The sequence below is a fragment of the Lepidochelys kempii genome, chromosome 3 (assembly GCF_965140285.1).
Source record: "Lepidochelys kempii isolate rLepKem1 chromosome 3, rLepKem1.hap1, whole genome shotgun sequence".
In the NCBI taxonomy this organism is placed as follows: domain Eukaryota; kingdom Metazoa; phylum Chordata; order Testudines; family Cheloniidae; genus Lepidochelys; species Lepidochelys kempii.
In genome coordinates this window covers 206,480,685-206,507,058 of record NC_136382.1, presented here as the reverse complement: position 1 = coordinate 206,507,058, position 26,374 = coordinate 206,480,685, and the positions used below count along the sequence as shown (strand labels likewise).

At 42.1% G+C, this 26,374-nt stretch overlaps 1 protein-coding gene across 2 annotated transcripts in view; it reads right to left on the bottom strand.

The window, feature by feature from the left end:
- The window catches only part of CFAP61 (cilia and flagella associated protein 61), a 209,698-nt gene that overhangs the window by 33,070 nt on the left and 150,254 nt on the right, over nt 1-26,374 (bottom strand). For both annotated transcript variants that reach the window (XM_073339783.2, XM_073339782.2), the window contains exons 22-25: nt 23,489-23,781; nt 17,277-17,604; nt 11,835-11,926; nt 6,236-6,441 (exon numbers count right to left, since the gene is read on the bottom strand). In XM_073339783.2, the coding sequence (XP_073195884.1) occupies nt 6,236-6,441; nt 11,835-11,926; nt 17,277-17,604; nt 23,489-23,781 (919 nt within the window). The remainder of the gene's footprint in view (nt 1-6,235; nt 6,442-11,834; nt 11,927-17,276; nt 17,605-23,488; nt 23,782-26,374) is intronic.

Sequence of the window (26,374 nt, the reverse complement as noted above, 5' to 3'; positions counted from 1 at the left end):
CCAAAAATATGCAGTCAGGAGTGATTCATGCGCTCAATACAGTACGATTTATTCATCTGGTTGTGGATTTTGGCATCCAGAAGATGACATGTCCTTGGAAAGCTCATCAGTAGCAATTACAAGTTTGATAAAAACTGTAGGTGTAGCATTTCTGCCACTAATATAAATGCTGCTGAACCTGTTGTCTGCCTCCTCTCATACAGAAAGCCTGAGCGACCATGTTGCTATTGAAATCATGATTCTGCCATCCACTGCCACTTCTGAGATTACTGCCTTATGATCTCAGCATCACCACTAATACTGCTCGATCTTTACAAGAGAGAGAATGAATCAGTGGAAGGAGAAACAGAGGAACCAGAAGGGGTCCTGAACTTGGTTGAGTGGTATATATGAAACCATGTCTAACATGAAAGAATGAAAGACAATAAAACAAGCTAACGATCAGTCCTGAATTGCTGCAGAGCTGTATAGGCACTTTAGACAGCAGCAGAGGAAAAGGGAACAACTGTTGCTTTTGCCAAGGTCAATTGCTAACCATTCATCTTTCCTTTTGCTGCCACTGGTGTGAACCTTGCTAGCATGTCTAACAACAAGTGACACTGTAACCATGTCTGGGCCATAACAAAGGCAAAAGTGTCGGGAACAATTCGTGGTTCATGATAAAGATGTGGCCACAGCTGCGTGCACACACACTAACACAAATATAAGCAATTAAAAAAAGACTGATGACATCTAACTACAACCAGATTATGGAGTCATTTTCATGGTAAATCTAAAAATGTATTAACTGAGCAGTATCAGTGAAAATGTAAATAAACGTTGCCATCTTAGTCCATCCCTACTATAGTGATCTTATTCTCCCTCAGTATCTTATTCTTTAGCTGCTATTGGTAATGCACTCTTTATTTTAACTTCACATTTTCTATGTGCCATACCTTTTCCGTAAATCAAAATTAACCTTTCCTGTAAATCAAAACCAATCTCTGATATATTAATAAATCAGAAACTTCACAATCCTCTATGTAGATTGCCATAGGAAAGACTTACCTAGAGAAAAATGTTTCGTACTTGGAACATAGAAACATTGACCTGGAAACTTAAAAAATGTACGAGTTCAAGTAATACATTACTGAGGGTTTTTTTCATCTGGTTCAACCCTATCTTCCTGCACAGGATAGGGAGAACAGACCAGCCAAATAGATAAATGCCAGAATATTTACATGGAAGAGAGATATCAGGAGGAGAAATCAAACGCCACACAACTGAGGGTCCTTGACAAGATGTAGGTCCAGTCCTTGCTAAGGGAGTGTGAATCCTTTTCAAAGGACTTCACTATTTAAGGAGACACTTAGTAACATGTTCCTCCCCAAAATGAACACAAAAAAACCTTCCACCATTAACTGAAGAGGATGATGTATGCCAGCTAACAAATGTACATGGCATTATGTGGCCCAGTATTCTCATGCAAAACAGCACCTAGCACGGTGGGGTTCTATTCCGTGACTAGACCTTCTAGCCACTACGGTAATACAAATAACAACAACAACAACAACATTAATTATAATAATAATAAAGCGGGCTGGTATCAGACAGCTTGGGAAAAACAACACACTGCCTGAACAAGAGGCAAAAACCTGACTACTGGCAGACATGAAACTGCCCTGACTGCTTGTAGAAATGTAACTTCAAGACCCACAGGGTGGCAATACCAGATTAGTTCACTGGTCCATCTAATCTGATTCTGCCCCTGAAGTGGCCAGTATCTAACGTTTAATAGGCAGGATAGCCTTGTCCTTAATGCATCTCTGCAACTGTGCAATGCTTAATATGTGCAATAAAGTACTTCCTGAAAGAGGGAATCAGTCTTACGCTCTGAAGTATCTGATCTGGTTACTCTCTTATCATTGTTTCAGGCTGCACAACTGAAATTATTATCCATCTTCAAAGACAACATATTTTCTTAAAATAATTTAAGGCTGTAAATGCTCATTTGTTCTTTAGTAAAAAGCCTTATTGGAACCTTGCAATTATATTAAAAACAAATAAAACAAAACAAAACTGGAAGCCAGGAAATTCTAAGTGAGGGTTATATTTACATTTTTGAAAGTCTGGTTCCTGTGATTTTCAGGAAGCATTCCCACATCCCCATGTTTATCTGTGCACAACTGCTTTGGTACATTAAGGAAGAGGGCTTTCAAAGTCTTTGAAATCAGCTGGAGTGCAGAAGTTGGGAAATACACATGCTGATGGCGAAATTTCTAAAATTTGTAAAGAGCTCACAAGTGTCTGAGAAGTTCAAAAGATTTTGAGTATCTCCAACATGAACCATGCAACAATCCAAAAATAAGCACACAGAACCATATGAATTACCAGACTGGATCAGACATGCGGTCCTTCTAGACTAGTGACTCAGACAGTGGCCAGCACCAGATGCTTCAGAGGAATATGCAAGAAATCTGGAATAACCTGCCCATAGGGAAAGTTTCTTCCTAACCCTCAATAGTCAGGATTTGTTTCTGCCCTGAAACAGGGAGGTTTATATCCCTTCCAAAACTCTTGGTTTTTAATTCTTATTATTGTATCTCTGGATATTCTTGCTATCAATATAAATGTCCAATTCTTTTTTGAATCCTGCTAAGCTTTTGGCCTCAGTGTTATCTTGTGGCAGTGATTTCTACAAGTGAATTGTGCGCAGTGTGAAAAAATATTTCCTTTTTCACTTTTCAATTTCATTGAATACCGCCTTTGTTCTTGTGTTTGGAGAAAAGGCGAACAGAAGTTTCCAATCAACTTTCTAAATACCATTTTTTATATCTTTATCCCTCTTATTCATCTCCTCTCCAAAGTACACAGTTCCAGTCTTTTCACTCTCCCTTTGTAAGAATTTTCCCATGCCTCTAATGATTTTCCCTGCCCATATCCGAAGCCCTCCCTTTCTGACAGATACTGAAGATTGAAGATATTGAATCAGGGTGACTAGAACTGAATACAGCTATCCTGATAAGGGCTCACCTTTGATTTACATAATGGCATTGTAATGTAAGCAGAGACAGGGTGGGCTCCACCCTGACATCTGGTGGTGAGGTGTGGCAAGTTGTGGAAAAGAACTTCAGGGGCTGATCTCATTTGCATAGGCACACCCACCCCGCCTAGAATGAGGCCATAACTGCCCAAATCGTCACTTTGGCTGCTGTGGGATCCCCAGTGTCTCTGTTATTGGGGCGGGAAGAATAAATTGTTAGTACCCTGATTATGGGAACTGTGCTTGGAACTGTACTTGGCCTTTTTGTTATGATGGAGGACTCACCATCAACTGAGTAGCACTCACTAGGCAAGGGACATGGGTTCCAAAACTCTGTGAATTGAGAGAGACTTGAGACAGGTATTAGTGCCTGGTGGTGTAGGCCCCTTTGTGAGGGCCTGAAGCACCAATTGCACCTCTGTCTCTCTCCACTGTGGAATGTCAGAGCTAATTTTGGGTCTATTAAGAGTTTTGTTACAGGTATTGTGCTGAATTCACTTCAGCCTTATAGTGCACCAGCACTAAGGCTCCCACTACTATGAGCTGAAATCACTGAGAGCTGAAATCACTGAGCACTGTGTCAAGTAGTGGGGAGCCGGAAGTTCTAGTGTGCAGTGGAGCCGGTCGTGAGACAGCGGTGTGTTTGTGAGACGGCGAGCTGAGCGGAGCCGGTCGTGAGACAGCGGTGTGTTCGTGAGACGGCGAGCTGAGTGGAGCCGGTCGTGAGACAGCGGTGTGTTCGTGAGACGGCGAGCTGAGTGGAGCCGGTCGTGAGACAGCGGTGTGTTCGTGAGACGGCGAGCTGTCCGGAGCCGGTCGTGAGACAGCGGTGTGTTCGTGAGACGGCGAGCTGTCCGGAGCCGGTCGTGAGACAGCGGTGTGTTCGTGAGACGGCGAGCTGTCTGGAGCCGGTCGTGAGACAGCGGTGTGTTCGTGAGACGGCGAGCTGAGCGGAGCCGGTCGTGAGACGGTGAGCTGTGCAGAGCGGAGCCGGTCGTGGTGGAGCGGAGCAGAGCCCTGTGGGGCAGTCAGCTTCAGGACACGTAAGGTGCCCCTTACCTCTTTCCCCCACACCCAGGCACATTTTAGCCAGATTGGGGAGTAACACTCTGCAGGTGAACTTTTGAACTCCGGGGCTGGACTTTTTTTTTGGACTTTGGGGGATTTGTGGATTGCTGGACTCAAGAGACGTTTGGGTTCTGGGACTCAAGAGCCTGAGGGAAAGGATGTGGCCCAAATTTTCTGGGGTGGGTCAGTGTTCATGGTTTGGTTAATGAACACTAGTTGTGGTGTTTCCCCAATTTAATGCTGATGTTGTTTGCCTCATGTTATTAAAGATTCTCTACTACACCAAGACTCTGTGCTTGCAAGAGGGGAAGTATTGCCTCCTTGAGGCGCCCAGGGGGTGTGTAAGATTTTCCCAGGTCACTGGGTGGGGGCTCGAGCCAGTTTTGCATTTGCTTTAATGAGAGGGAACCCCTGTGTATTGAACCCGGCCCTTGCTGCTATCAACTTGGCCTGGCAGAAGGGTTACAGTAATATATACAGTATCATGCTTTATCCCATTTTGCTTTTTCAACTGCTACTGCATATTGAGTGGAGATTTTTTACTGAACAGTCTTCTGTCAAGACCTGGTCTTTTTCTTGAGTTGTTGCAGCTAATTTAGCATCCGTTAAGGTGTATGAGTAGTTCAGATTATTCTTTCCTATGTTAATTATTTTACAGTTGTCAACATTAAATTTCATCTGCCACCATGCTGCCAGTTCACAAGCTTGGATACATCCTGTGAAATTACTCTCTGTCTTGTCTAGTCTTGACTCACCTAAATAATTTTGTTTTATCTGCAAATTTTGCCACCATCTGCAAATCATTTATAAATATACTAAACAAGACCGGATTGACTTTGGAACCTGTTGGCACCCCACTGTTAACCTTTTACCATAATGAAAATTTACCATCCACTCCTACTCTTTCTTTTTTGTCTCTTACTCAGTTTCTGTTCCAGGACAGTATTTGGTGCCTCTCATTCCATGACTACTTAGGTTCTTTAGTAGACTTGTGAGGCATTTTATCAAAGACTTTTAAAAAGTCCAAATAAATGATGTCAACTAGTTCTCTTTTATCCACTATTTTATTGACATCATCAAAGAATTCTAATAAAGTCCTGATGCATAACTTTCCTTTGCAGAAGCTGTCTTTAAAAGCACTGGCTCTGACTGAGGACTGCTAAATAAAATAAATTTGCAGTGTCTGTAGGCCAAGGCACTTCTGAAATATGACACTGCAAAAAAGCATCAGAAGACTTCAAAAACACTTTCTCTCATTTTTCAGACACTCATATCCCTGAAATACCTTGTTCAATAAGAGAAAAATTTCCAAAAGCCACACAAAATTCTCTGGAAGGAGACATAAGAAACGGAAATAACCAGGCCTCTTTTCCAAAACAGGGTTTACTGTCTTTTATCATTTGAGAGAAGAATTTTGGAACTGGGCTCTGCCTCAAATTCTTAGTCCAAACGACTTCCTCATACCTAACCACAGATGGCACAAGCAGATCAGCTTTATAGAGAATCTCTATAACCATCCCCCTGCTGAGAACTGGTACGGGAATCTCTGTTGTGCGTCCAGGTAGAGTCCAGGCACAGTTTGCCACACAGGACATGGAAAGTCTAGAGGGGAAAGTCCAGAGAGTCTGTTACATTGCCAGGTAAGCAGCCACAAACTAATCAGCGCAGGAATGTCATGACTAGACCCAATTCCACACATAACACATTACTTCAAATATTTGCGATGACATATGACTAAAAACTGTTTCATGAAATTCAACCACACTTTACATAAACATTCTCCTTTGCCTTCCAAGTAAGTTAGGTAATTTTGAGGCCAAATTAATTTTCCAAGTCCAGGTTTCAGGGGTGCTAAAATTAGGCTTTTTAAATAAAAGCTGGTTGCAACCTTCATAACATAGCGGCTATCACTCATCTATAATAAAATTTTGGGAGCAGAAAGAAAGTCTCTGAAATACTTTTGCTGTTAGACAGCAATGAATGACTTAGCCAACTTACTGAAAGATTTATATACATACATGTGTGTTAAAGAGCCTTAGTTTTCCAGGTATTCCAGGGCAGCAAATAGAGTAGTTAGGCATAGAATGCATACTGTGATAAAAGGAAACAATTTTATTCAGAAAGCAGAATTTGCTCTCATCTTACCTATAAAGATCTTTGATCAATCCCTCCTTCCAGCGAGAACAAAGATTATTAAGGACCCGCTCATGCTGGCCAAACAAACAAATGTAGTTGGAGACAGGGAAGGGCTCCTTTGAAAGGCAGGTAATGGTTTCTACAATACTGTACTGGTTCACATGTATCCTGAAGTAATTCCCCTTTGTTGCATCTCCTGTTATGATTTCCATCCCCTGGAACAAAAATAGTATGAATATTAAGAAAACTATTTAGACTGAGGGGACATTCTAATTGGCACATGTATCGTATCAGCTAACACTGTTGTTACACATCCTGATAGTTCACTAGCTCTTTCTGAAACTAAGAAGATTTTAGTAGCAAATAGCAGCTATAGGAAATGTAGTTTATAAAGCAAGGTGCCTTAGTAAAGCTGATGGCACAATAATAGAAATATACGACTGGAAGGGATCTTGAGAGGTCATCTAGTCCAGCCCCCTGATCTGAGGCAAGACCAAGTAAACGAAGACCATTTCTGACAGATGTTTGTGTAATCTATTCTTAAAAACTTCTGACAGAGATTCCTTTGGAAGCCTATTCCAGTGCTAAACTATCCTTATAATTAGAAAGTTTTTTCCTAATATCTAATTTTAATCTCCTTTACTGCAGCTTAAGTCCACTACTTCTTGTTCTACCTTCAGTAGACATGGAGAACAATTGATCACTATCCTCTTTAGAGCAGCCCTTACCATATTTGGACACTGTTATCAGATCTCCATTCCGCCTTCTTTTCTCAAGACTAAACATGCCCAGGTTTTGTAACCTTTCCTCATTGGTCAGGTTTTTTAAACCTTTGATCATTTTTGTTTCCCTCCGCACTCTCTCCAGTTTGTTAATATCTTTCTTAAAGTGCGGAGACTAGACCTGGACACAATGCTCCAGCTGAGGACTCACCAGTGTCCAGCAGAGTGGGACAATTAGCTCCCATATCTTACATTCAACACTCATGTTATTACACCCCAGAAAGATATTAGCCTTTTTGCAACTGCATCACATTGTTCACTCATATTCAATTTGAGATCCACTATAACCCCTAGACCATTTTTCAGCAGTACTATTGCCTAGCCTGTTATTCCCTATTTTGTAGTTGTGCATTTAATTTTTCCTTCCTGAGTGTAGTACTTTGCACCTGTCTTTACTGAATTTCATCTTGTTGATTCAGACCAATTCTCCAAATTATCAAGGTCATTTTGAATTCTAATCCTGTCCTCCAAAGTGCTAGCAACCCCTCCAAACATGGTGTCAGTCATAAATTTTATAACCACTCTCTCTAATTCATTATCCATGTCATTAAAAAATATTGACTGTATTAGACCTCAAGACAGACCACTGCAAGATCCAATAGACACATTCCCCCAGATTGACAGCACCCACTGATAACTACTCTTTGAGTATGTGCTTTCAATCAGTTATGCATCCACTTTATAATAATTTCATCTAGACCACGTTTCCCTAATTTGCTTATGAGAAAGTCATGTGGGAATGAGTCAATCATTATGATATATCACGTCTATAGCTTCCCATCTATCCACTAGGCCAGTATCCCTGTCAAAGAAGGGAATTAGGCTGGTTTGGCATGATTTGTTCTTGACAAATCCATGTTGCCTATTACTTACACCCTATTATCCCTTAAGTACGTACAAACTGATTGTTTAATAATTTGTTCCAGAAACTTTCCATTATTGAAGTTAGTCTATAATTTCCCAGGCTCTCTTTGTTGGTACTATATTTTCCCTTCTCCAGTTCTCTGGGATCTCAACCATTCTCTATGAGTTCTCAAAGATAATCCAAAGTTGCTTCAGCTAGTTCCTTAAGTATCCTAAGATCAATGTCATTAGGTCCTGTTGACTTGAATACCTCTAACCTATCTAAATGTTCTTTAACCTGTTCTTTCCCTATTTTGGCTTTTGTTCCTTCCCCCTTGTTAATATGAATTGTGTTGAATATTTGGTCACTATTAACCTTTTTAGTGAAGACTGGAGCAAAATAGGCATTAAACAATGTAGCCTGCTTGATGGCATCAATTATTAGCTCTCCTTCCCCACGAAGCAGAGTACTTACACTTTCCTTCATCTTTTTCTTGCTCCTAATGTATTAATAGAATGTCATCTTATTACCTTTTATATGCCTCTTGCTAGGTGTACCTGAGGCCTTCTGATTTCGTGAATTAGCCTTTTTGATTTTGTCCCTGCTAATCCTTTGTACTCCTCTTCAGCAGTCTATCCATGTTTCCACTTTTTGTAGGACTCCCTTTTGATTTTCAGGTCATTAAAGACTTCCTGATGGAGCCACGCTGGCTTCTGACTACTCATCCTATCTTTCCTTTGCCTCAAGATAGCTTGCTGTTGCTTCTTTAATATTGTTGCTTTAAGAAACTACCAGCTCTTCTGAACTCCTTTCTCCCTTAGATTTTCTTTCCATGGGACCTCACCTACCAGGTCTCTGAATCTGTTAAAGTCTGCTTTTTGATGCCCATTGTCCTTAATCTGCTGCACTCACTTCTTCCTTTCCTTAATATCATGAGATCTATCATTTCATGCTCACTTTCACCGAAACTGCCTTCAACTTTTCAGACTCTCAACCATTTCCTCCCTGTTAGTCAGAATGAAGTCTAAAAATGGCCATTTGCCTGCTGTGGCACCTCTTTGAAGTCAGTGGGGACCTAGATGGTATAGAAGTCTGCCTGCATGTGATCAATTGGAAGATTCAGACTTAAGCTCTTTTATTTACTTTTATTATCAAAAATAGCTTACAGTAACAAGGGACAGTGGATTAAAAAAACTACTATTATGATGCAAGAATAGCCAAGTCAGTAACCAGACAGAAATAAAAGGAAACTCATTTAGCATTGCTAACAGTATAAGAAAAGACACAAAGTCCAGTATTTTAGCATAATTAAATTACACAAAAAATTAGTGAATTACAAAAGAATGTAAAGGTTAAAACAGGTGCATTGAGCAAATATCTCTTAACCAAGCATTTTGGTTTTCTGCAGCGATTTTGTTGAGCAATGACCTTGATATAAGATTTTTTTTTTCCTGGAGTTGATTTGGAATTGCTATTATCCAAAGATAACAGTGACCTCACATAGATGTTAAACCACATTAGTAAATATTCTCTTTGGTAAATCACTGTTTATTATTACTTTAATATAGTTGTACTAACTTTAGAAATGCATATTACACTTTTAGCCATCCCAGCCTTTAGGGTAAACTGTATTTATCAACTACAGTATCTAAAAATGATACTTTCGTCTTGACAAGCTGCAAGAGCAGTTATCATCTAGTCATGCAATTCTTTCACCATATTCATCTGTTCAGGTGCTACATCTATGTAGGTTTTTCTATGACCTCCATCACTGAAGTACTAGAGCACCTCCTAAAATTACAGAGCCAAATCCTCAACTTGTGTAAATCAACATAGTTCTGTCGAAAATAATGATGCTATGTAGATTTACACCAGCTGAGGATCTGGCCCAAAAAGCGTACAAATGAAGGTATACTTATTGAACTCGCTTTTCCTTCTACTCAGCAGAGGATGCTTATTGTTTCTATTTTGCTTGAATTTTGTGAGAAATAACCCCGCAGAGCAGCCTTTTAAACTGCCAAAAGGTAGTGTGGTCTAGTGGATGGGGCACTATATTGGGACTAGGAAACCTGGTTCTACTCCCAGTTCTACCGTAGACATGCCACGTGACCTTGGATAAATCACTTACCCACTCTCTTTCGGAGATGCAGTCTGTTTGATCTATTTAAATGGTAAATTCTTCATAGCAGGGACTGTTTCTTACTATATTTTTCTAAAATTCCCAGCACTATGTGACCCCAATCCTCGCTGGAGACTCTAGGCTTTACTGTAAGACCACTACAACTGAAATACTAATGGTGTTGGAGGTTAATTCTGGTGTGACTGTGCTTTCTTTCACTTAGCCAAAATCAATCAGCTACCGAATGAATAGACAAAAGATAATCATGCATTTTAAACCTCATATATCAGTGTTGTGGCCAAATATTTCACAGGTATATTTTGAGCTGTGCTCATGTTCTAGTTTTGTAAAATTAGTTGCTAGGTTACAGCAAGCTCTCTTACTCCCACAGCGTTTTGCTAGTTCTTCTCATTTCTTTCTGCAGTATGTTCTTTGATGATGTACATGAAGTGTTTGGAATGTTTTAAAAGATGTTATCTTTTAAGAGGACTGTGAACAAGTCAAAAGGTGCAGTGAAAGAGTTCTAATAATGCTTTTGGTATTTAGAGTAGAGGAGACACTCCTTGTGAGGCCTCCCCCAAAAGGGCTGTTGTAAGGTTCCTTCTGGATCCATGACACAGAACCCAAAAGAGAGGGGGACCAATGATTTGATTTTCATAGCTTCTTCTAAGTCAGTGGTTCCCAAACTTTAACAGCCTGCGAACCCCTTTCACTAAATTGTGAAATCTCGTGAACCCCCTCCTAAAAATGAACATTTCCAGAGATTTAAGTTTAAATTTCTTCCGCATTCCGTGGGGCTCCTGCTGCTGGACCCCACTGACCGCCCTGGTCAACTGAGTTCAACTGAGCTCGGGCTGCAGGTCCCGCTGACCATCGGGGCTTGGGCTGCCAGCCCTGCATGGAACGCTGGGGTTCAGGCTGCTGACTCCCACACTCACGGGGGCGGGGCTCAGGCTGCCAGCCCCAACTGCCCGGCCCCACTCTCCCTGGGGTTCGGGCTGCCAGCTCCGCCACTGATGGGGGCAGGGCTCGGGCTGCCAGCCCCAACTGCCCAGCCCCGCTCTTTCTGGGGCTTGGGCTGCCAGCCCTGCGCGGAGCGCTGGGGTTCGGGCTGCCAGCTCTCCCGCTGACAGGGGCAGGGCTCGGGCTGCCAGCCCCAACTGCCCAGCCCCGCTCTTTCTGGGGCTCGGGCTGCTAGCCCCGCGCTGAGCTCTGGGGTTCGGGCTGCCAGCTCTCCCGCTGACAGGGGCAGGGCTCGGGCTGCCAGCCCCAACTGCCCTGCCCCGCTCTCCCTGGGGCTCAGGCTGTCTGCCCTGCAACTGGATCTCACCTGTTGCCTCCAATGCCTGGGGTCCTCTGGCCGCCATTAGTGAAATTTTTCTGGCAAACCCCCCTGTAACGTTCTGCAAACCCCAGTTTGGGAACCACCGTTCTAAGTCTATCTCTCCCCTTTAAACTCTCTGTTCTTACTAAGGATCTCTGAACTTAGGGAACGAAAAACCCCTGAAAAGCTATGAGGGTTCTGTTGGCCTCATGCCATGAGTGAAGGTGTTGCACAGATGGTATCTTAGAGAATCAGTCCTTTTAGGTTGTTTGTGTGTATATTGTATTTGTAGTATGCCTGTGAATTTAGGTTTCTGGTAAATGAAAAGCTAAAAATGCCTTAAAGACACTGGTAATAAAGAATCACAGTTCATGGATCTATTGATAAAAGCCCTGATTCAGGAAAGCTTTTAAGCATATACTTAAGTCCATCATTATTCAGGCCATTACTCAAGCACATGGTACTTAAGTAATGTCCTGAATAAGAATGCGTTCCTGAATCAAGGGCAAAGCAAAGAAAAAATCCGTAATAATACTTACATAATTAGGCTGTGCAATTTGTACATCCAAGCGTGTAGGGATTCCTGGTTTGGAAATATGCAAGTAATTATAACCTCCGGGAAGAACACCTCCTACCACAGAGAAAACAGCTAAGATTAATATCTTTGTTAATGTTGTAAATCACAATTTATTTATTCAGCCATAAAACAAAACAAGCAAGTTTGACCCAAGTCATATGTTATTTACTAAAGAACTCCTCAGAGAAAAGGAAAATGTTGCTTTTTGATGGCATTCATATTGTGTATGTTTTTGTATTTTTGTGTATTTCAGTGCAATAGTCACACTGGGCCAGATTCTGATCCCAGTTATATTGGTGTTAAAATGGAATATAGCCACTGATTTCAGTGGAATTATTCCAGATTTACAACTGTGTAAATGACATCATAATCTGGTCCATTATTAGTAAATAATATATTATTTATATTTCTTTTGGTAACTGGTAAGATGTAGTACGCAACTAAAGACAAACTACGGACAGTGCATCTCAAAGGACACATTTTCAAAGATATGTGCAGCATGTAACTCTTGCAAATAACATACACAGTTATGCACAAATATACATCAACAAAGCAATGGATTTGTGCATATATATTGCGATATCCTGTCCCTTTAAATGTTTGGACACACTACACTTCCCCCTTCCCAGTGGCCTCACTTTTGTGTTGGTTTTAGTTTTGCTGCCAGAATGATAAAGCTACCATTATAGCAGACAGCTGTGTTTCTATCCATGCCTTCTGTGTCTATCTCCTTCTCTGCTGGGTCCAAATATAACATATTGGTTATAAGGACCCTCTATCCCACGAGTGTCCAGTGCTGCCATTTTCTTAAAAAGAAGAAGAAAAAGTAAACAGATAATATTTTAAGAACGGAAAAAACTTCTAGAAACAAGGTGGCAGACTGCTGCTGCATTGTGCTTCAGGCATAGCTGGAACCAGCCAGCTAGAGAGGAGGAAGTAGGCAATTAGAAGTAGAACAAAGGAAGAGGTTTCTGCCATTGCTGCTGAGCTGCCAGAATTGTTTAAACAGAGCAGTGATGAGTAGGGTTGCCAACCCTCCAGGATTGGTCTGGAGTCTCTGGGATTAAAGATGAATCTGTAATTAAAGATTATGTCATGTGATGAAATCTCCAGGAATACATCCAACCAACACTGGCAACCCTAGTGATGGGGAAACAAGCAGCCATCTTGGCTGAACCATGTGCAAGCAGGCAGGGAGACAGATTTATCCTGTACTGAGGGCTTCACCCAGCAGAGGGTGCCCAACTGCAGCCAAAGGAAGAATTCTGCATTCTGCAGTGTAGGCACTCAGCAAGCAGAAGTTGATCAAGCACAGATAGCACTCTCGTCAACCCAAAGAAACTTCCAATGAAGTGTTTTATCTCTGTTTGATGTATTGGTTACCCATTACTAGCACAGACTTCAACAAAGAAAGTGCTAAGGTTGATGCTTTCTCTTGTGAAGGGAATGGTAATAAAAGGCACAGTGTTAGGACATAAGAATCCCCAGTTTACACAGTTCGTGTCAGGTCAATGTGAATTATCTGTGAATCATGGTTGCATCTTACGGGGAATGCGAGTGATCTTTCCAGAATCACTTCAACCTCTGGTTTTAGAAGGTCATCACAAAGATCATTGTGGCATTGTTTGGATGAAGACAATAGCCTAGAGTCATGTCTGCTGGCCAAGGATCAACAAAGACGTTGAGAGGAAGATCAAGTGCTATGCTATGTGTTAGCAAATTCAGCATGATCCTGGCCCAGTTCATCTATATCCTTGGTCTTGGCCTCAGACTCCTTGGACACGTATTCACATGGACTTTGCTGGACCATGAGAAGGTTACATACTTTTGGTTGTAGTTGATGCCCATTTGAAATGGCCATAAGTTTTCAGAATGACTTCTACTACAGCTACCAAGACCATTGGACACCTTTGTACCTTGTTTAATCAATTTGGTTTATTGTTACAGTTGGTGAGTGACAAATGACCTCAACTGTGTTCTGGAGAATTTCAGAGGTCCCTAGCTTCAAATGGAATGATCATATATGCTCTGTTCCATACCATCCTGCAACAAATGGACTACCAGAACATTTTGTACAGACACTTAACCATGCCTTAAGAGCTAACAAATGTATTTTGAGTCATCAGCAGAAATTAGACAATTTCTTGCTTGTCTACAGAAATGCCCCACATGCCACTATCCAGGAGTCACCTGCAACTCTTTTCTTGAAGCGATCTTTGCATACCTGTTGGTGTGCATCCTGATGGTGCCTCTGGTGCAGCCAAATCCCAAGCTGTGCATATTGATCAATGATGTGAGATTTGTCAGAATTCTTTTGAAGCAGGAGACTTAGTGTGGACTTGCAAATATGGTTGTGGAATTAAATGGGTACCTGGAGATCTTGTAAAATTCATGGGATCTGTTTTGTCTGTGGTGAAACTATCCAGTGGTACTCTATTGATTGACATATGGATCAATTGCAGTCTCAGCAAGTACCAAAATCCAAGGATGTTCCAGTAGGATTTTCTGTTCCTCTGATTGAATCATCTCCAGTTAAAACTACTAATTTTGATGGCTTGGTGAAAGAAACTTTGGTATCTGGTCTAGTTGATTCCTTACCAGGTCCAACTGATTCCTTATCATCCGCTGTTCCTGTTGTTCAGCACACTGCCCCACCACCATCACCATGTTATCACAAAAGAGTGTGAACATCGGTGGTGCATCTGAATTTATAAATTGTTTAGTTAGTGATTTGCTATTCCAGGGCAGAATAATCCCATGCAATTTAAGAGTCTGAGGTAGGCCACCTGTAACCTCTAACTGGGTTATAGAGTGTTTTTTGTTAGTCATGTAAATGATAATATATATATGTTTGTGAAGTTCTTTAAAGTAGGGTGGAGGAATGTGATGTCCTGTCCCTTTAAACATTTGGGTGCTCTGCAGTCCCCTTGCCTCACTTTCCCATTGGTTTCAGTTTTGCTGCCAGAACAATAAATCTACCACCACAGCAGACAGCTGTTTTTCTATCTGCTCCCTCTGTGACTATCTCCTTCTCTGCCGGTCCAATTATAACATATATCAGACATACTACATGTGCAAATAGATCAGAGGACACATTTTACTTGCAGTTACCCCATTTGCATACACTACTGTGATTTTTTAAGGGGCCCAAAGGCCTGCACGCATTGGCTGAAATCATACCTGCACACAGGGCCAACTCCACAGGCTCTGTGAACCAGTCAACTCAGCCTTGAGCACTAGTGCTGGCTCTCTGTGTAGGGGTGAATTTCACACAATGTGGTTGATCCATTGCAAAGGATTTTGAAAGTTTGGCCCCCAAAATGTCAGCTACCCAGTTTGTTTCAGATTAACTATATTTTGGAAATCTCACAAGTCTAAGTGTTTTTTTACAAAATTTCTGTTACCGCCAGGATTTGGCTCGATGTGAAATAACAAGAGAATAGAATTTCTTGGTATATTCTGAACCTTCTGTTTTGGGACTAAACCAGGAAGTGCAGAGACACACTAAAATGTAACCTTCTATGTGTTACTAGGAATCATTTACAGCAGATTTCAGCATCAAAACTGATTCCTTTGGGGCAAGATTAGAGAAAAAGTTATTTTATTGAACTTGTTGGCTCAGTCCCTAATAAGAACAAGGATAAATCACAGATAGCAAGAAACTGAGTTGTTTCATAAGAGTTTGTTGCTGACAATTAGATCATGAATATGAAATTCTCAGAAAATTCAATCAGTCAAAGGCAGTGGTGAGCTGGAGCCAGTTTGCACCGGTTCGCTAGAACCGGTTGTTAAATTTAGAAGGCCTTTTAGAACCGGTTGTTCTGCGAGGGACAACCGGTTCTAAAAGGGCTTCTAAATTTAACTTGGCAAAAGTGGCACCTTAGGTGCCGACTCCACGGGTGCTCCAGACCTGGAGCCCCCACGGGGAAAATTTGGTGGGTGCAGAGCACCCACCGGCAGCTCCCCACCCCACCTCACCTCTGCTGTGCCTCCGCCTCCTCCCCTGAATGCGCCACCCCACTCTGCTTCTCTGCCCCCGCCCCCCCCGGCTTCCCGCGAATCAGCTGTTCGTGCAGGAAGCCGGGGCAGGCTGAGAAGCAAGCCGCAGCTTCCCGCTCAGGCCCAGGGAGGCAGATCAGAGGTGAGCTCGGGCGGGGGGGGGGGGGCGCGAGGAAGGCCGTCCGCGACACAGCAGGTAAGCCGGGGCGGGGGGGGGGGGGCGGCGCAGGGGAACCACTCCCCACCCCAGTCACCTCCACCACCCTCGGCCTGAGCAGGAAGCCGCGGCATGCTTCTCAGCCCTCCCTGGCTTCCCGCCGAACAGCTGATTCGCGGGAAGCCGGGGGGGGGATGCCGCGGAGAAGCAGAGCGGGGTGGTGGGTTCAGGGGAGGAGGCGGAGCGGAGGTGAGGTGGGGCTGGGTGGGGGGTGGGGAGCTGCCAGTGGGTGCTCTGCACCCACCAATTTTTCCCCGTGGGTGCTCCAGCCCAGAGCACCCAGGGAGTCGGCGCCTAAGGCGCCACTTTTGATGTGATCAGTAGGGGGAGTGGCTGCTCCCCCTGCTCCCCCCCAGCTATGCTCCCCCACTCCTAGGAGCCAGAGGGACCTGCCGGATGCTTTCTGGGAGCTGCCCCAGGTAAGCACTGCCGGGACTCCCCACCTTGCCCACCGGCAGGTGCCTCTGGCTCTTAGGGGTGGGGTGGGCACCCACTACGGTGGCCCACGAGACCCTCCTGCCTGGTTCTGGGGGCAGTCAGGGGACAGGGGTTGATGGGGCAGGGGCGTCAAGGAATGTGGGGGGGTTGGATGGGGCAGGAGTCCCGGGGGGCAGAGGTGGGCAACGACCCCCTCGTGGGGTGAGGAGGGAACCCGTTGTTAAGATTTTGGCAGCTCATCACTGGTCAAAGGTGTAAACTGCAAGGTTGGGAGAGGCAAATCTGAAAGATTTCAAGTACTGTAGGCTAAAAACTTGTATGTGTTGTTACAAGCTAAGTATAAGTGGTCTAATTAGCTGCACTACATGTTCTCATCAAACAGTGTTAAGCTAGACACACCTTTATCATCAAGAAGTGAGTCTAAGGATAGAGATGAAGAATTAACAGCAAACAAATGGAACAGAGAACTAGTTTGATGGTAGTAAAAGTGTGAGGACATGGAGTCTTCCTTCACTAGCATGGTTAACTATAAATAAAGTAACATTACTCCTGCTGCAGGTACCCATCAGCTCAGGTGTACAGCATAAAATTTACTACAGTTCAACAATTTGTTACTTAATATTTACTTATACAAAAAATACCAACAATAATAATATAATTCATGCCATACTATGGCATTTTGTACTACAGAAGAAAGTACTGAAGAAAACATAGAAGTGTAACAGACTGAAGAATTTGTTTTTGACATACCTTGAATTTTACATCCCTTGTACATAGGTATGAGTCTATCCAGATCTTCTGGTGGCTCAGAAACTGGCTCAAGAGTTGGATCAAAGAGATTCAGCATAGCTGCAGCAAGCTGGAAACCGATCTCTTTCGAACTGAAATTGCTGTGTGTCCATTCATTTGCATAATATATATTGGAGAACTTGGTTAAAGGACCTGCTGCTCTGATACTAACGTCATTAGTATGGAAGTTGGCATCAATAACAAGTCTTCCATCATAAACAAGGCACGCATCATTAATCGCCTTGAAGGTTTCATAATCCACTCCCTTGTTGGAAAAGTTAAAGAATGCCTAAAAAGATGTAATAAGTGTAGGTCATACTACATTAGTCATTGTCTAATACAATAAATGAGGTCGTGTGACTCATTATTTCATGTTATTTATTTATTTTACAAACTACAGCACAAAATACAACATGACTTTGTATACCCTGATGTGGCCTACTGACCAAATTTTGAGATTAATTAAAAGTAAAAGGGACCCAAAGAGCTGAGATTTATTGAGCTAAGAGTATTCATAATTTCTTACTTTCTGGTTAAAGAGATGTACTGTATTTTAATAGCTATATATTATTTAGTACTTTAAATATCCTGAACTTAAGTACATATTTTATCTTTGTCATTACAAGTATATGATAAAGAACACAAGGCTTTACAAAACTCTCCCCCACACAACATACAAGCCAAATTTAAAAACAGTGTACTTGAAAATAACACAATTTCATGCCTTTGAAAAGGTATTTGTTCATTACACATATTTTTGTATGCTAAAGCTATAATATTTATGAGAAACCAAAACTATCATGTTTGTCAGATTAGTTTGTATACTCTGTAGATATGATGATATTCTATTTTTCAACTAACAAATGTTTGGGTTAATTTCAAACATTTATTAGTACATGAAGATGAATGATAAAATATAAACTAGTTAAGTAAAAGATTTTTCCATCAGAATTATGAGGTGCTAGCTTTCTATTTAAGTTTTCTTGATTATATGTCATGTTCTTTCTTCAACAAGGTTTGCATCTCTTTCTAACTTAACATTTTTTTTACTATTATTTACAGCACAAAAACAAAAACAATGAAAAAAACAGTTACCTACCTTTCATAACTGTTGTTTTTTGAGATGTGTCACTCATGTCCATTCCATTCTAGGTGGGTGCACTGTCACGTGCACAGTCATTGGAGATTTTTGCCTTAGCAGTATCCGTAGGTTCGGCTGTGGCACCCTCTGGAGTGCCGCACTCATGTGTCGATATATTAGGCACCACCAGCCCTATGCCCTTTCAGGTCCTTCTTGCCAGCAACTCTGACAGAGGGGCAGGAGAGCAGATAATGGAATGGACATGAGCAACACATCTTGAAGAACAACAGTCACAAAAGGTAGGTAACTGTTTTTTCTTCGAGTGCTTGCTCATGTCGATTCCATTCTAGGTGACTCACAAAGAGTATCCCTAGAGGCAGGCTCAGAGTTCATGGCCGTGCGGCTTGCAACACTGCTCTACCAAAGCCAGCATCGTCTTGGGCCTGCTGGGTAAGTGCATATTAAGCCGTAAATGTCTGAAAGCTTTGTTGTGTAGACATAGCCTAACTTACTAACTACACTACTTAACAGGTACTTACTAACTAACTACTGTGAACAAACTGTTTACAAGACGCTAAGAGCTGGAAGAAAGGAGAGAACCGCTAACCACTTGCTAGGCAAGGGAAAGGCCTCCAACCAACCGCCACAGGTGGTAAGAAGGTACGGAGAGGGCGTAGGGCCAGCAGCGCCTAATATACCAACGCATGAGCGCAGCACTCCCGAGGGAGCCACAGCTGACCCTACGGATACCATTAAGGCAAACATCTCTGACAACTGTGTACATGGGCACGTACACATCTAGAATGGAATCGACATGAGCAAGCACTTGAAGAAGAATAAAAAGTTAGTAAATTCAAAACTGATAAAAGGAAATGTTATAACACAATGTCTACTTAGACTGTTTTCAGAGTGGTAGTCATGTTAGTCTGTATCAGCAAAAAAAAAAACAAAAACAAGGAGTACTTGTGGCACCTTAGAGACTAACAAATTTATTTGGGCATAAGCTTTCGTGGGCTAAAATCAGATGCATCTAATGAAGTGGGTTTTAGCCCACAAAAGCTTATGCCCAAATAAATTTGTTAGTCTCTAAGGTGCCACAAGTACTCCTCGTTTTTTTTCTTTTACTTAGACTGTGGAACTCATAGCCACTGGAAGCTATTGAGGCCAAGAATTTAGCAAGATTGATAGAGGTATTAGATATTTATATGCATAGCAAGAATATCCAGATTATAATTAATTATGATGAAAATTTTGGAAGGGTTATTAAACCTCATGCTTCAAAGCTTAAGAAAATCTCTAATAATTAGGGATCAGGATGAGACCTACGAGGGGTGTCAGATTATCCCACATCTGCCAACTGTGGGGTTCTTGCTCCTTCCTTTGAAGCATCTGGTGGAATATAACACCCCTGGTGTCAAGCTGCAGGATTTTTCTAGTCAGCAGTCCCATTGGGGCCAATTGCCCCCAGGGCCCTGCGGAGGATTTTAAGGGTATAAAAGGGATGTGTGTGGCCCCATCTGCCCTTCAGTTCCTTCCCTAATTTTGAAATTCTTTATCTGAGACTGTGAAGAAAGGGGAGGCTGGGCAGGTAGTATGACTATTCAGAGAATACTCTCAAGGAACAAGTTACTGGTAAGCAACCTCTCTTCTTCAAGTGCCCTCTGCATATGCCCCACTTTTGGGGAAATTAGTAAGCAGTTCAGCTCCCTAGGAGACATTCTAGGCAAATGAGGACTTTAAACCTGCCCAAACTGGCATCAGCTGTAGATGGCAGTCCAAGAGCGTATTGGAAGTGGCCACTGTTTCACACTCCCACATCAGACTGCAGTGAGGGACATTTCCCTCTCTGCAAAATATGTACATTTACAGCTTCAAGCAAGAACTTAACAAATTCTACAAAAAATAGGAGAGCTGCAATGGATGCTGTCTTCAAATTAGTTGAATACTTTTGATATAACTGGGTGAATGAACTCTTGGCATATTTTAATAGGGATGTAAAAGAGACTTTGGGAAATGCAGACAGATTAGAGGCCTATTCGCGGTAGAAATGGAGATGACTTTAGACTGACAATGGGAATTTGAGGGTACCAACTGTCACAATCACATTTCACATATAGACTACAGTTTCCAGAGGACTGGTCATGTGGTTTGTGCCTCAGTAAGTCTGGTCAGTAGCTATGACTATGAGTAAAAGTCTTTTCCTCAAGTGCATGGTGCGAACAATACTCTGACAACTAGCAGAGCAAGAGCTTCGACACACAAGGCTTCATCCCAAATCAAATGAGACACTGGCACAAGAGGACATATCCCCTGGGCAGGTAAATGTATTCATCTACCTTGGGGTACTCACAACACAAGAATCCTGCTACAAAGAAATCCAGAGTCATTTGGAGCAGCCATGAAGGTAAGGCAGCTACCTCAATTAACCCCTGTGGTACATGGACCAATCCTTCCAAAACCTAGGATATTGCCAAGTGAGTGAGGACCTGTTGACCCAAGCATATGAGTGTAAAAGCTGAAATTACAACCCATGCAGTCTGGATGAACTCATATCACAGTTCTGAATGTTTGAAGTGCAATAGATTGTTTGGTCAAAAATTACCTTTTTGATAAAAAGAAAAAAGAAAAACCACACTAGACATCTGAAAAATGCTCTCATCAATCATGTCAGCAATCTAGATCTCAGGGTGTTCACCCAAGATGATTCAGGATCAGTGGAAATTTGGATCAGGCCTTGAATGCAAACATATTACAAGTAGACTTGGAAGGATTAGATTTTTTTTATCAGTAAATGCTGATTAATGTCCATTTCACCAGACACACACAAACAGAGAAAAAAATTTCCATCAATAATAAAAATTTACTGATAGTCAAAGAAAGAACATTTTTGCTAGAGAGCTTATTAGAGTTTAAATCTAAAAACTTTACATTGATGTTGATGGTTTGTGTATTAATGATTAAAAAGCTTTATCTTTTTGAATCTTAGTCTCTGCTGTCATTAAATAATTATTGTCTGACTCCAAACACCATTGTCTGACCTCCCATAATTTTCCACAACTGTGAAATTTAAAAGTGATAAAAATCAGCAAAAAATTCTTAACCCATGCACAACCATGAAAATTTAAATTGATAAAAATAGTAAAAAATGCTTAAAAATAAGCTTTGACATTATCCATCAAAATTATTTAAACAAATCAAATGCTGCCAAGTCTAATAATAAGTGAGGAAAAGAAACAAATTAAAAAAGGCATGGAAGGGGCTGGATGAAACAAGGATTGATCAATAATGAGAGCAGTTACACAATTAAGATATGAACATGCCTTGATTGTCCCACATAGTTTTTAACGTAGGTGACATGGCAGAAGCGAGACTTTTGGAAGAATGTTATTGAGGAGAGACTTGTGACTTGGCATTAAGATTTGGAGAAAGCATTCCATCCACATGGGGCGGCATGGAAGAGAACATAGAGGCTGCAATGGGAGAGGGAAATGAAGGGCGCATGGAGTTTGGCACCCTGGCATAGCAGAGGCACTGCAGAAGGAGATAAGCGTTCCTATGATGTATGTATGCTTCTTCATACATTAAAACATTTAATCAGTACAGTATTATTAAAGGAATACTAACAATGGTAGGTCTAAAATTAGACTTACCAGCTGTATAATATCCGTCAAGAGGGGGCAAGAAAATTGTACGTTTTGGTATGCTGCCTGCTACCATGCATGACACTCTATGAGCCACTTTGTCCCCTGGCTGGGAAGGCAGGCGGTTGCAATGAGACAGTTCTCTGGAACAGGCTCTGATTCTCAGTGTCTGGGCTTCTCTCACCCAGATGACTGAGTGCAGAGCAGAGCAGAGCCTCGCCAAACAGGGATGGGGCGGGGCCAGGAGGAGAGGAGATCAGTCCCTGACATCAGCAGCAACTAAAGCAGGACTCTTTCTCCCATCTTTGGGGTGAGAAAAGCATGGAGTTGGGAAGTGACTATGGCAGACTCATCACAGGGGGAGAGCTGGGAAAGGCAATGAAGTTGGAGGGGCAAACAGAAAGGGAGAGACAAAAAAGTAGGTGAGAGGGGCGAATGATGGAACAATAGGGGCACTTTGAGGAGACGAAGGGGGAAAGAATGAGGGAGTGTGGGGGAGATGGAGGGGAAATGAGGGAGTTGGTGGCAGAGCAGACTAATGGTTCTGTGTGGGAGGGAGGGAGAAGGATAGGTTGAAGGGAGGGAGGAAGGAAGGGAGGGATGGGGTAAGGGAAGGAAGAATGAAGTGTTTATAGGGAGGAGGAGGAGGAGGAGAAACTGGAAAGTTGCTAAGAGGAGGGAGGAAGGGCGAGACGAGAGGAAATGTTTGGGGAGAAGAAAGGGTTTATAGATTCCAGGAGTAGAGAATTGGGAGGGAACTTTATTGCTGGGAGTCTCATGAGAGGAATTCCCCTCCAACTTGGTGGGCAAACTTACTACACAAATGGGGAATGCATGCAAAGCAAAGACATGTCAAGATGGTCATGTGGGTGCCTGTAAGTGCATATCCTGAAACTTAGATTCATACAAACAGTTCTTAGTCAGACAACTAAGCCAACTGATGAGTAAGTGTTAAAGGATTGGCCCAAATAGTGCAGTGCCGATATTGTATTTTAATTGCAATCCTGAATTTAGAGGGCTGATACATATTTCCTTCTGGTAAAGAAAATCTATTTAAAATAGTTAGAATAAGTGTAGGTTAAATTTCATGCATATCAGTATTAACATTGTGATCTTACAATTTGACTTGAATTCAGTTCCCTAAACAAATTTAGATCACTATAGGTAGGAGTACTGTAAGTAAGTATTTTAAGAATGATTTTGAAAAATAATTAAAACTACCTGTCATTCAACAGTGAATAGCAATTTGTATGTCCGTTGATTTAAACACTTCTTTAATCCAAATCTGTTTGGAAATCTAAAATGGTTTTATTTTTTTAAAAAAATCCCTCAGATTAATAAGTGAATGTTAAATCTTCCAGATACACTGAAACCTAGATAAACCAACCAGGATTAGCTTGGTCTGATTATCTTTGCAGGCTGAACAAAAGGAATACAAAGCATATACTTACTGTACATTGCAGTTTAAATGGTCTTGTATTAGTCGTGAAAGAAGCACATTTTATAGGATCTGGGTGGTCACCTTCATTCCACTGTGCCAGTATACTGTCATAATAGACACACACATCGTTCTTTGACAATGCCTCTTTAACAGCTTTTTCGATTGCATTGTTGTTAAGGCAAGTTACATTTGAGCTAAGTGGTGGCTGCACGAGGTGTATGCGAGAACCATGAATTCCAAGAGATAGGAGGGTTTGTGCTGTGGAGTAAATGTCAATGGTATTCCCATAGACAATGACATTCCCTGAGGGAAAAGGGAAAAAAATTCTAAGACACACAACAACAACTCTATCAGTGTAACTCAGACGATGATAATACAGAATTGCTCTCTTTGACCTTATTGCTCTGATGCGATGAAGCAAACAATGCTACATAGCAACAGTAACTAAGATAATTTAGTGAAGAATTTGTGCAAAACATCCTACAAAGTAGGCAAATACTTACTGCAGAAGTATGACATGGATTATGACCCCAGAACTTGAAACTATGTTGATGGAAAACCTCTATAATAAAAATTTTGTTCCTTACCCTTCCTTCCCCCTCTGTCCCCTTCCCCCGTTTTGCTTAATTAAAGCACGTATTAGAGACACAGGATAGAAATCACAACATATGTTTTTTCTCTACGAAATATAGAAATATCACCTTAACAGGAAAACACTTTTTTTTTTTTTTAAGTTTTGAAAATTACATAGAAATGGATCTGGATTGTCCCCTCTTGCAGTAAGACAGCTGCAGCGGCACAGGAGACAGCAAACAGAGCTGTAAACAGGACTGAGGTGGGAAGGCGATGACAGATACAGAGGCAGCAGTAGTAGTAACCCAAGCAGTGGAAGACACAATGAAGATGACTGGATGTAGAAGCTGCGGCATGTACATGATCCTGGAGGGGGGACCTGAAAAGAGTTTTGTCTGCATGAAGTGCCACCTGATAGAGCTGAAGGAAGAAAAGATCTGAGGATTGGAGATGCAGGTGGAGACTCTGCTTGAGTTTAGAAGGGGGCTCGAGCGGATGATGGAGCAAAGACATGAGGTGGCTGAAGAGAAAAGCTCAGACTTGCAGATGGAAGCAGAACCAAAGAACTCTGAGGGGATACTGCTGGGTGAGGAAAGTGGACAGTAGAAGCATGTGACTAAGAGAACAAGCCAGAGGAAAAGGTGAGCTAGTGAAAGAGAAACAGAGCTCAGGACCAGGTTTGCGGAGTTCAAGAATGAAGAAGGGGCACAGCAGGTGGTCACTGAAGGTGAGAGGGCAAGGAAGAAGAGAAGAGCAGATAGTCCTATAGGAAGAGGTTAAGAGTCAATGGAGATAACAACACCAAATATGAGCCCCAAGAGAATACGGGATGGGTTGCAGAGGACAATAGGAATCGAGAGGACTTGCAGGCAGAGGGAACAGGGGATAGACTGCAGAATCGCACCATCACCAGGAAAAGGCAGGTCTATGTGACTGAGAAGAATAGACAGGCCTGTAACAAAAGCTGATCCAGAGAACAGAAGGGTGTGCTGTCTGCCGGGTGGATAGAGGATCCTAACAGGAGCAGGAAAGAATCCATTGATTATCCTTCATGTGGGAACAAATGATACGGCTACATTCTCATTGGAACATATCAAGGGAGACTATTCCAGACTGGGGAAGACACTTAAGGAAATCGAGACTCAAGTGATCTTCCGTGGGATTCTACCTGTTCCTAGAGAAGGGCAACAAAGGTGTGACAAGATTATGATGCTCAACAGATGGCTCAGGCAGTGGTGCTATAAGGAGGGCTTTGGGATGTATGGTCACTGGGAAGCATTCATGGACAGAGGACTGTTCTCTCGGGATGGCCTTCACCTGAGTAAGGAGGGAAATAGACTTCTAGGATGGAGGATGGCACAACTGATCAAGAGAGCTTTAAACTAGAAATCTGGGGGAGATGGTTGGGAGATGTCCAGGTAATCTCCATGGCTGATTTTAACATTGAGCGGGAAGAAAACAAAGTAAGAAAGGATACAGCTGTGGGTAGGAGAATGGACATAAGGAGGAAAGGTAGTGTACATACCAGTCTAATAGGTGATACTGGTGGTAGAATGTCCGTGCCCAATTGGGTAAAGAATGTGAGCGAAGCCAAACAGCAAAAATTAAGATGTTTGTACACTACTGCGAGGAGCCTGGGTAAGAAAATGGAGGAACTAGAGCTACTGGTGCAGGAAGTGAAACCAGATATTATCGGGAGAACAGAAACAGGGTGGAATAGTCGTCATGACTGGACAACAAGTATTGAAGGGTCTGTGCTGTTTAGGAAAGACAGAAATAAAGGCAAAGGTGGTGGAGTAGCACCATATATCAATGATGACGTAGACTGTAAAGAAATAAGAAGTGATGGAATGGATAAGACAGAGTCTGTCTGGGCAAAATTCACACTGAGGAAGAAAGCTACTAGAGCCTCCCTTGGGATAATGCTTGGGGAGTGCTATAGACCGCCGGGATCCAATCTGGATATGGATAGAGACCTCTTTAATGTTTTTAATGAAGTAAATATTAATGGGAATTGTGTGATCATAGGAGACTTTAACTTCCCAGATATAGACTGGAGGAGAAGTGCTCAGATTTTCCTGCATACGATAGCTGATGGATTCCTTCACCAAGTAGTTGCTGAACCGATAAGAGGGGATGCCATTTTAGATTTGGTTTTGGTGAGCAGTGAGGACCTCATAAAAGAAATGGTTGTAGGGGTCAACCTTGGTTTGAGCGATCGTGAGTTAATTCAGTTCAAACTGAATGGAAGGATAAAGAAAAATAGATTTGTGACTAGGGTTTTTGATTTCAAAAGAGCTAACTTAAAAAAATTAAGGAAATT